The sequence below is a fragment of the Poecilia formosa genome, unplaced genomic scaffold (genome assembly GCF_000485575.1).
Source record: "Poecilia formosa unplaced genomic scaffold, Poecilia_formosa-5.1.2 Scaffold1, whole genome shotgun sequence".
Lineage (NCBI taxonomy): Eukaryota > Metazoa > Chordata > Actinopteri > Cyprinodontiformes > Poeciliidae > Poecilia > Poecilia formosa.
The window spans coordinates 3364015-3376202 of NW_006799940.1; the positions used below are offsets into that span (position 1 = coordinate 3364015).

Here is a 12188-nt window from a genome sequence, read left to right on the forward strand (position 1 = left end):
TGACTCACACCTGCTCTGTAGTCAAGGGGCAGCTGTGGCTTTGTAAGGAATGCTTGGAGACGATAAAGGTGCATGGTAATGACAGGATTGGTGGATCGTATGTTTCCTGTGGTGACGACATTTATGTGTGGTACAGTATTAAAAAGCAAAACGGTTTTTGGCCAGTTGTGATTTTGGGGACTTTATCTGACCGCTGTTGGTGAATTGTGGTTTGTAATAGTAATACAATTAAATAAAAAATAAACATATACATTTATTTCCTTATTCAGTGTGACACCAAATGCCATATTTACAATTTTGAATTCCACAAAGATGTCTCTGCATTAGATTAGAGCGCACATTTTACAAAATGTATTTATTCATCTATTATTTTACCAGGAAGTTGACATGAGGCCAAAGGCTTTACTGTGTTCACTTTATATCTTCAAGCCAGCATTACTCCTGAAGGGATATATTTGTTTCATTCCTATAACTTTTACGGCTAGAGTGACTTTTTTTCTATATTCAAGCAGACAAATGTGTGACCTTCCTTAGAATAAAGTTAAAACATGCATTATTAGTCTTTGTTGACTCCAATATGTCAAAGCCATCACTCAGTTTGTTTTAATCCAAAACCTCAGCATTTTTTTTGTCATCCCAAAAAACAAACTTTAAAAAATAAACATGGCATGATGTAGTTTTCTTTTTTTTACTTTTATGTTACCAGGTAAAGTATTTGATGAATCAACAGCATAATGAGAAGCATTGTTGTGATGATGTGCTGAAGGAGGACTGTTGAAAAGAGCAGGAGCTTCTTAAAGAGACAGAGCCCCAATTTTAAGACTTCAATTTATGAAGTCAAATTTCTTTTTAGTATTGTTTGGTAGCAATGGCACAATCTGATACCAGTAAGTAGATACATAGTAGCTCATAATCTGCACATAAATCTTTTTAGTCTTGTTGGGCAAATTAGATGGTTTTGAACACTCAAAAAAAAAGTTGGTGTCACTGAGTCATTTAATTTAATAATTTTGTTTAGTGGAGAACTTGTTTTCACCATTTTCTGTACTAAATATCTAAAGATCCTCTCATCACATTGTGTTTTGATTAGTTGAAGGTAGAAACTCTCTTTATGATCGGAACTTTTTGTTTTATATCAGCACATGCTCCGTAAGTCAGAGGTGACACATTCACCTAATTGCAGTTCGGTAGCGTGACAAACACAGCAAAACCGTACAAGAAGATCTTGATAAGTACTCGATTGTTTTGCGTGGGCACCGGTTTTCTGATTAATAGATGAACTCGCTGCTGAGCAAAAGCCTCGAGTCACTCCTCGTGTCTTTTCCTTTTACCTTCAAGGAGTCAAACTTCCTGTACATTTTTAAAGTGGTCTTGAGCACAAGAACAGTGATGTGTGCCTTCGTTCCATTGGGACGTGTTGTGGAAAAGTCCCTCAGGGGAAGGCCTCAGGGCAGACCAAGGATTTGCTGAACAGATTACAACTCCTGGCCGTCCGGGGAATGCCTCAGCATTCCCTTGGAGGGAGCTGGGAATTGTTCGAGGTCGGGATGGATGGATGGATGGATGGATGGATGGATGGATGGATGGATGGATGGATGGATGAACGGACGGACTGATGGTTTCAAACAGTATTTACTTACACTTTCTGAAGGTCTTTATGGTTTTTTTTCCCCCTTGACCTTGACTTATTTATTACTTATTTTCAATACAGTCCTTGTATCTCTGCTAAGCTAATTAGTTTGTGAATCTATTTGAAATGGACCTTGGTATAAATCATCCCAGCAAAAAGCAAGCCAAACCAATTAACCATTGCTGCATTTACCTGTCGCATAAATTCTGAAAAAAGAAAATTGTTAAAAATAAAAACAAAACAAATAAAAAGACCAGTATATTCCAGTGTTTTCCTCCTTCCCGGTGTATTTGATTTTCTCCTAATTCTTAAGACCTTGTTGCATAAAGTCTGACTGCTTATCCAGTTCTTTGCAATTAAAATCATAAAGTCTCATGGGTTTTTTTTTCTTTGCTGTGATATGCCAAACATTTGATAAATAGTTCTTGACTCATTCTCTTTCTTTTTTTTTTTGGTGAAAAAAATATTTGAAGTCTGTCAAATGATTTTTTTTTCATCCTGTCTTTCTTTTCCGACCAAACAATAAAAATAAAATGTCAATGTGGCTAAGCTGTCTTGGGCTACATTAAGTCTTCATTGTAAAGTCCCTATCACTTCTACCAACAAAAATGACTTATAACTATTTAAACACAATTTTATTGAAATTGAATTTTTTTTTTCTTTAATGGGTGAATATTTGCCAGGAATGTTGTTTTCCCATATTTCAATTGAATCATATTGTTCTGTTGATGATGCTTTTTCTAGACTGGATGAAGTTTTCTCATGTCACGAGTCGCTTGACATGAGAATGAATAATTTCTCATCAGTTAACATTGACTAAACTCTGAAGCTCTTCCATGTATTGCACTGAATTTATGCCAAATAAATTTTCGTCACGTTTTCTATCGCTTTCTTTCCAGTTAGCGACAGCTGTTTTCGGAACCTAGCAGAGGACCGCAGCGGCATCAACCTCAAAGATCTCGTCCACGACCCCTCCTTGTGAGTATTGAACTCATTATTTATTTATTTTTTGACAATTCATCCCCAAGCTGAAAAGGCAACAAAACCTTCATGCGCATAATTGTTTAATCCAGCTGAAAGGCCTTTTTTTAAAAATCTAAACTTCACTCTCACACAAAGATTCGTGCTTGCATCTTTGTGTATTCTTTTAGTGAAACACTGCAACTAATAGATTAAAATTATCTCTTCAGTGGAAGAAAAATACCTCCCATGCAAGAACGAAACATGACCCTTGGTATCTTAAAAAAATGAAATATTTTCATCAACAACAGATAATTTAGCAATTCTGTAATGCTTGTATGTTTAGTTTTTAACTAAGTTTTTATAGATGTGGTAAGATTAAATTAACATGTTCCTGAGAAATAGACCCAATGCCTCATCTGTTCCAGATTTGTGGGTCATAGAAGCTGAATGCGTCATGTTTTGTTCTGGCTCTGAGGAGGCAAAGTAAACTGGAACCAGAAGATCTGAGTGGCCTGGAAGGTTGATCCAAATATTTATCAAAGCCTTTCTGTGATTGGCAGTCAATTATTATTTGTGTTACTAGGGAAGGTGACATCACAGCCTTTGTGTTAGAAAAGCAGCTTTTTTAAAAAAAGGAAATTACTCAATAAATCAACTTTAACTCTGTCTATAATCTGATATTAGGAAATACCATGATAAGTGTGATTATTCTTAGCAACTATAAACACGAGTCTCTTTCTGCACTTGTACCTAAACTTAGAAAAGTCTATAGGTTTTGCCAATGTTTCCAAATCCAAGTTTTATTGAGGGGAGAAATTTGGAAGAATAACATTTGGTAACACTTTATTTGAAGGGGGTTGAATAAGACTGACATAACACCTGTCATTTAAACTTTACCTTTAATAACATAAAGATACCTAATTTTTAAAGTGCAATCAGTAATACTTTTATAACAAATTTATATCAGTAATGATTTCTTGGTTAATGTCAAGTTGTCATAACAAAGACATTTTGAATAATGTCAACTTTGTATTAAAGGTGTCATAATTTACCGAATGACGCTTTATGACAACAGTCATAAATATTCATGAAGGCTTATTCATGTTTATGACATGTGTTATGTCATGTTTATGACGGTGTTATGACAGTCTTATTCAACCCCCTTCAAATAAAGTGTTACCTAACATTTTTATATGAAAAGCTATTGCCCTCGCCCTGTAACTGCTGCCTTCTTCACCAATGAAGAGGCAGGAAGGTGGTTACAGAGCTGCTTTTTCACACCCAAAAAGAGTAGATTGGTGTAAAAAGATCAAAACTCCAAATGTACAAACTAACAAAGTAGTGAAATGATCACATCACTTACAGTGTCTGTTCTTTTATTTAGTTATATATTTTTTTAATGAAGTCTTCTTTCTTCAGTTGAAATCACTACAGCAGACCTGAAGTCAGGTAGTTTGTGTTTGAGGAGAGCAATAATTTGACCAAGATCAGATTTGTATGCATTGTCCCTACTGGCACACAAAGATCGTGGCTCAACGTTGGTTATGTGCAGAAACTCCTAGAGGACCCAAGTTGGCTCATGGATACACATGACAAACTGTGGAGAAAATACAGTGTGTATAAATTAGTAGGCCTTGCTAGGACAGACTAGACTCTCTGGCTATTTTTGTACTAGAAGCAGTCATTTGTGTCCTGCACTGGTTACTGTTCATTTGGAACGCCTTGCTGTCTTGACGTTGAGCTGATGGTTCACATAAAACCTCTCGTTTGTTGCTGCTGACTCCATCATAACCAGCTTGAACACCGTTTGTTCAGTGTGTCACAGCAGCCAGAAATAATAAAACATTTGCGGGGGGAGGAGGGAACAAAAGGAAGAAGTGAAGACGGAATGGAAGGTGGGATTTAGTGAGGCACCACAGTAGGACATTTAAACTATAATCACAACATCTCTCAAAGTAGGCTTTGGCATGTGGAATCAGTCAGTCTGGTTTCACTTTTGGGAGCATCTGGAGGTGTACCGGATGGTGAGTGGAGTCAAATGAAGTGAAGTGAAGGCTAGACCTAGCAGCAGAGGGGAGATGAACAAATATGAGACTCAAGGACATGGAGGTGAGGAAGTGGTGGATGTGTATCCATCTGGGTGTTCCTATATGCGCGTGTATGTAACCGTTTTCTTCACATATTTGCCTCTGCGTGAATTTTGTCAGTTTGTCAGCACCCTTCGCTGACTTGGGCTGCAAAGATCTTCTTCAGTGTTGCAAACTGCCAGGACTAAAAATAACCAGGAAAAAAAAAATCAAAAAATCAAACGTGTGACACAAGACCTAATTTCACTGTCTGATCAGGGACGAAGACGAACCTGAAGGCTTCCAGGACAACGGGACAGACCTGTGGTGAAGACGGTTTAAATGAGGACAAAGTGAAAAATCCCTGCACCAGATCTGTCAGCTTCTTTGCTGAACACTTGTTGCTCTACGTTTTTTAGTGTATCTCCTATAAACACCATCAAAAAACGTGTACATCTGCTCATTAATCTATCATTTTAAGACGGTGGGAGCAGGATTGTGTGTTGTATATTTACTGCCTTTGTGATATTATCTTGCAGCATTTGAGCAATTGGCAAAAGTTTAAAGTATTTTCTAGCTCTCAACGTCGTGCTAATGAGATTTTTAGAATTAAATTTAGAACGAAAACATGTTTACAAAAAGCAACCCTAAATGGTAATTTGCCAACCCTGGTGAAGATTTTTCCAAAAACTTTTAAACGATCTTTTATAGTAGTAGCAAAACCTCACAGTGAACATTTTAGGAAAAATCCCTTAATGTTAAATTTAAGCACATTGATTTTTTTTTTAACCCAATCACCATTGGTGCTGTTACTGGAAAACCTCCTGGTAATACTTGTATTTAAATACAAAAACGCACATTGTCATGCTTCTTCTCTGTCTATTTAAGATGAACATTTGTCTTTTCTGTTTGACAAAATATTCTGTGCGAAATTGACATATTTGGCTACTGTTTGTCTGGATTTGCTCCAAAAATATCCAAGGGAAGAATTGCAGAGCGTAAACGAATCCACTACGACCTGTTCACTTTCGCCACGGACGTTTGCATTTAGAGGTGTAGCTGCTGCGGTTTGAAAGAAAGAAATTAAACTTGAAAGCCAGAAACTGTCAGAAACGGCGCAGCTGAAGCACGGTGGCATTTATTCCATAAATAACCCTTGCAGGGTGGAGTGTTTCTACACACTTTTTAATATTGTTTGTTTCTCTGGGCTTGTGTGTGAGTGGAACGCCGTGGTGGCCACTCTCAGCTCTCAACACAGTGGGGGTTTAAAGGAGTTTTCCTCCACCTTCCCCACTATCAGCAAACATGTTGAGAGGTCACCCCTTGAGAGCTTTCCTACATATGGATGAACCAACAACTTACCTCTAATGGGCTCAACTCTATGTTACTACTGGGAATGTGGAGATGACCGAGGAGGCTTTTGTCTCCCCCCCTGGATGTAGTGTGTGCGTGCGTGCGTGCGTGCGTGCGTGCGTGCGTGCGTGCGGATGCAAGAAAAATACAGAGAGTGAGACTGAGTGCTTTCTACAAAGAGCTTGTATTATTAATGAAATCACCCTGGCAGATGGGTCTCTTCTTGGAAGTGTCCCACAACCACTGAGATTTGCAGCAGACCTTTGTGCACGCACACACATCCACACACACACTTCCAAGTTCTCCCTCTCTTGTAAAGTGTGTCCCTTTTTTTTGCACTCTTTTCACTTTGTGCCTCTCTTTGTTATTCAAGCTTCCCATCTTCATCCTTCATTCTGTGCTCGTCTTTTATTCATTGTAAGATTTGGCCGAGATGTCCAAGCTTTCAGGCCAATACTACTGCCACTCTCTCACCCATCCGCCCCCGTTTTCCTCTGTCTGCCCCTTCTTCTTGCGTCACTACTTCTTCTTCTTTTTTCCAGCTGCATTAGGATCTGTCCACACCGAAGGCAAAATGCTATCTTCAGCGCTGACTACCTTTAGCCGAGCGTTGTACAAATGGATTTCTGTTGTCATAAAGATGTCTAACTGCATTGCAAAAATGAAATGTTACGTTTTCCTACTAATAAAGTCAAACTCTTTATCAGAACGCTACAAACTCATGATGCTGTATTATTTTGTAAGCAGGACTAATCCGTTCTGCAGCTAAATTTTTACACAATATGATGTTTCCGTCCGTATAATTTACAGTTTGGATGGGGTTCTCAACCCGTAAGTTTTCCCTTATTTTCTCCAAGCGCCAAAATGGCCATTATGTACAAAAAAAGGAAGAAAAAAAATCATTTTGTTTTCTTCCTTGCTGAGTGGCCTTTGTTCGCTGGAATGAACAAGAATCAAAGTCTTACAAAGACAGGATTTCATCATCTGGGCTTTCTCAAAACGTTCAAGCATATTACTACTAGCATATGTAAAAAAAATATATATATATCTGACTGAAAAAAACTCTTAAAATATTTCTCATTATTTTGACATTTGCAAATAGAAGTAAAGTTTGTGATGATGCCTGACATAAAGAATAGAAAGTTCAGGGTTGTTTTTTTTTATTATTTTAAATGCTGTTCGGGGGAGGTTATATGTATTTAAATATATGGTTTCCATTGTATTCCCTCAAAAATAAACATCTGTAATCTGTGTGTTTTTGCATTTAAATACAACTACATGTTATTTTTTTTCATCTCATTATTAAAATTGTTGTCTGTGTTTATCGTTAGCATTGCTATTATTCACCTGGGCATCATTTAAGTTGTCAGTTCACTGTAATTTGGCCACCTGTGCAGCTTGGGAAAACATTAGCAATGCTTGCATATGTGAACCAAAAAGTCTGACTAGTACCGTTTTGTCTCTTAATATACACATTATCGTTACACCAAATCTGTAAATTGCTTACTTGTTCATAGCAAATGTAAAACAATGCGCCTGAAGATCTTAAATACATCAAAACAAAGAAATGTGATCCCTGTTAATTATTTAAAAAGGCACAGAGGAGCTCTCACACGCTCCCAAGCATTATACGACGCCGCATAATGTCTCCAGACAGGAAGAGCTGCCAAGGAAACACTGGGAAGGAACTCCGGTTATTTGGGAAGAGCGTATTTTCATTTGGGCTGAAACGGAGAGGCATGAAAAACCCCTGGAGCACACAAGAGGTGATTTGTCCTGACAGCTCCTTTCCTCTCCCCGAGGTCTAACGCAGAGACACGCAAACACATAAACGAACGAGCGTACGCGCACAAACCCATATAAACATGCATTAATCCATACAGAGCTGCCAAAAGCCGCTCCCTTCCCATCAAAGCGCGCCAAGCGTGGGTAAATCACCCATGCCTCCATGTCAGGTGGGACGACCTGACATGGCGGCATGTCAGGTCGTTGTGAATAGCCTCCTTCATCTTAAAGGTGCATTTTTATTTTTTTATTTTATAATAATTGCTCTCTTTTATCAAAGATCCATTTCTGACTTTTACACATCATCAGTAAACCTGTTGGAGTTCAATATTTTGACTTTATGTATGCCTGCCGCGAAAAAAATTGTCAACTATATATTCTAAAAGTATCCCAAAAGACAGAGGATTAACAACAACTAACTGTTACAGTGCGTTGGCTGCAGGAGGGTAACATGACATTTAAGTGTCATGGAGGGGAAACATGATGCATTACAATCACAAAAATAGATCTCTTTAAAAAAAAGAAAGTTGTTACGTAAGGGTTTTCTGCAGATTCTTCACCTTCAGTCTGAGTATTTCTTTTAGATAGTGTAATACTGTGTCTGACCACACGAGGGCGCCATGGTCCAATGTTCACTTTTCAGAGCTTCCTCTCTCTGGGCCATCCTGGGGAAAATCCTTATAAGGAGTTTTCAAGGGCATTTCGCCCCTTGTTTAGTTGCAGTGTTTCTTGTTACTTTCATATTTGACATTGTTTATGAGTCTACGTAGATATATCCCATTAATGACCCCGTCTCTGTTAAAGTGTCATGAGACCAAACAGATTGTCTGTCACCTTGGGTTTTAACTCCTCTTCCATGAGAACTGTGCTGGGTTTGTAATGATAAATAAAATAACTTTCTTTCTGTGCCACGTATGTTTTCTCAGACACTGTGTTCTTCTTTGTCTCTAAGGCTGGGGGGCATGATCGTAGCCTACAAGATAGTGCCAGATGAGATAGATGAAATCAAGGTACGCATAATCGCTCTGCTGCTCTCATTGTATTACAGTGATGTGTATATCTTCACATAAGATTTCCATAAATGTGCATTTTGTGCATGCCTTTGCCAACAGGAAACGCTGGTGGATTGGTGCGATGAGAAAGAGCTCAACCTCATCCTCACCACCGGGGGCACTGGCTTCGCCCCGAGAGACGTAACACCAGAGGTGAGCTTGCGTATTAAATGTTTCCCCGAGAATTTGACTTGTTGTTGATCAAAAACAGCAATGTTTTGTACTTTAGCAAACCATAGTAAGCAAAAAATGGGGGAGGGTTAGGGGGGGAGAGAATGACAATATATAAAAGTGTAGCTAACCAAATTACAAAGTAGATCGATGGATTTAAAAAGTCAAATCAAATTAAGATTTTTTTTTTACAATTACAAAAAATAAACACCTAGTTCTTTTGATCAAATAATTTATTAACGTTTCTGTGTCACTGGATGTTGGACGTTTCTTGTTGATACATCGATTTTTATCAATCAAGCTGATGTTTTCGGGTCTCCCGCTTTACTTTATATTCTTTTACTCACTCTGATGTTTCTAAACAAAACCGCACAATGTGGGTTTAATCTCAGAGCTGTACGTAAGGGGCTGTCATGAAACATTAAAACGTTAAAAAATATGAGCAGATAATGCCATAATAATAACACAAAAACTTGATACATTTTTGGTGATTGCACTTTTGTTGTTGTTGTCGTTTTGCTTTTTTTTAAAACTGATTATTTAAAGCTAAAATCAAAATTGAACATTAAAGGCACAGATCTGATTACAGGAGGCCAAAATTAACTTTATAGCCCACATTCAACACACTTTATGTCAGGAAACCAAACGCTGCGCATCACCATGAACACACCGACCGGATAGTAAGGCATGGTGGAGGCAGTATCATGCTGCTGGGATGTTTTTCCTTCATCAGCTAAAGGGGAACCGGGCAGATCTGATGGGGGAAATGGATAAAAATAAAAATAGGCCTATCCTGATAGAAAATCTATTGGATGCTGCAAAACTTTCATTAACACTAAGCTTACAGGAAAAGTGAACTTCATGTAGCAATAATTGCAAAGAAAGGGGGTTTCACAATTATGACTCAAAAAGCGTGACCACAGATGCACATCATACTTTTTGAAAGCCATATAAATCTATTTCTGTCATTTGACCAAAAAAAATCACTCTCTGGTGTTTGTCTGAAATCCCAAAAACAACACAGTCATGTTTGTGGTTTTAAATTACAACATATGAGAAAGTGTAATATATACACACTTTTGCAAGAAGATGTCTTGCTTATGAGACAGTTCTGCAAACTACAGGTGTGACAATCTCTAATGTGGGCAGTAGACGAGTTTTTTTATTATGTTTGAATGTGTGTTGAGAGGCACATGTCTCCTGCTGCTGCATTTGCTTCATTAGCAGCTTGCTTTTTGCTGATCACACGCATGTGTTACAACACTGATTACCACTAATTAGTCCTGTAGTCAGAGGGGAAATAAAGGAGTAGAAGTGCTTCCTTTATCAAAAGCTTTTTCTGTAAGAGGAACGATGGTTTAAAGACCACACTTAATTTCATATCTAGTTATTATTATTATTTTAATAATCCCCCCGATATTTTTTTATATTTTAAAAAGTTCCCTCCGTTGTTTTATGCTAACATTTTCGTGAAATAATTGACATTGTACGCTCTGTGATTACTAATGTATTCCAGAATAAATTAAATGAAGGGTATTAATTCAAAGCAGCTATTCGGGTGGTATTTTTGCTGTGTAATATTTTTGTGTTACCTTATTATGTAAAAATGGAAATTTACTGTTGCCCAATATTAATTTTGTGGATTATAGAAACACTCCTCTTGACCACATATTGTATTTCATGGCTGTTTTGATGAGTTTTACTGATGTTGTTCTGCTTTGTATTTACATTTTATATATTGCTTTTTGTTTTTACTGCGTATATGTGTAAACAGAAGCACATGTAGGGATACACACTGCAAATTATTGTTGGACGTACGCCACAGTGCTCTAATAAGAAAGCTTTGCTGCAATACCTGTTGTTTCCCAGACACAAGATGGATAAAATGCTATTAAACCTCAGTTGAAGACGGGTTTAGATCAGTCATTTTATTATTTGATATACAACAGATTTCTTTTTGTGTAACTTAACTCTGTTGTTCAACATATATGTCTAAAACCACTACAAAGTACTTTTTTGTGGACAGAAAATACATAGATAGTCACATTCTATTTGCGAATGTCAAATTGTTTCCAAAACTCTCCATGCATCCGTCCAGATTGTCTGTTTCTGCTGTAAAATTTTTGCATGTCATGTGTTTTATCGAATCCATTACCAAATTACCCAGTCTGCGTCTCGGCTGTCTGAACGTTGAAAAGAAAAGCCTCAACTGTCTCTTCCACATCTACATTTATCTACATTAGCAGTCGATATTGATTTGGTCTCTTAAATCACTGGGGAAATATCTTCTCTTCCCATTAAACCCATGCAATTAAACCTTTGGATGTTAAACTCCTCTGCTTTTGAAAGTTGATCTTTTTTGTGTGTGTGTGGAAGCAAGCTTCCTCATCTTGGTTGTTTTTTTTTGTTTTTTTGTTTGTTTTGTTTTTTTCTAAGTTCTGGAAAAGTGGTTGCTGTATTACAAAGTGCACCAAATAATATTACTCTTATCTTCAGACCAAGCTAATTGAATTTAAAAATGGAAAATAAAACCCCATCTTGCTTTCATTTACATTAAATTGCTGATTATGAAGAATGTCATTTGCCTGCGATAAAGGACATCACTTTATGCCTTTCTTAAAATCTAATTTTCTAATATTTCATAACCTCATAGTTTGGGTCCAACTAATCTCCATGTTGATGGATTCTCGACACCCTTTTCAAACATAATGAAAAAATCTAATTCATTATCTCACTAAGCAGAGGAACAAGTTCCTAAAACGTGAAAAAAAAAAAAAAACTAGTTAAACTAGAATTTACTTCAAAACAAATCCACCCCAACTCTTCTTCTGGTCTCCTGTTTCCTTTTTTCTCTCCCTTCTTTAGGTCCCTTTTCACAGGATGCATATAAGGGACTCCTCTACTTTTAAATATTTTCTCTGCATTCCTGTTGTTGAGTTTCAAGAATCACTTCACTTCACTCAAGGTCATCCAACATAGTTTTTAAAGGAAGACTCATATTTCCTGCTGCCTATCATTCAATGTCAAATACAGTAAACACCTTCTTCTTGAATGAATTCAGATCCTAACATGGTCCAAAAGTTGTTGTTTTCTTTTTGTTGTTGTCCAAGCACATTTTAATTAGTTTTAGCTCCTTTCTTTATGCAGTTAAAGGACTGATTTTGTAAG

The 12188-nt window shown here is 37.3% G+C and overlaps 1 protein-coding gene across 11 annotated transcripts in view; it reads left to right on the top strand.

Moving 5' to 3' along the window:
• Nucleotides 1-12188, top strand: part of gphnb (gephyrin b) — an 85304-nt gene that overhangs the window by 30939 nt on the left and 42177 nt on the right. For all 11 annotated transcript variants that reach the window (XM_016668500.1, XM_016668535.1, XM_016668539.1 and 8 more), the window contains exons 2-4: nt 2530-2608; nt 8750-8807; nt 8910-9002. In XM_016668500.1, coding sequence (XP_016523986.1) covers nt 2530-2608; nt 8750-8807; nt 8910-9002 — 230 coding nt within the window. The remainder of the gene's footprint in view (nt 1-2529; nt 2609-8749; nt 8808-8909; nt 9003-12188) is intronic.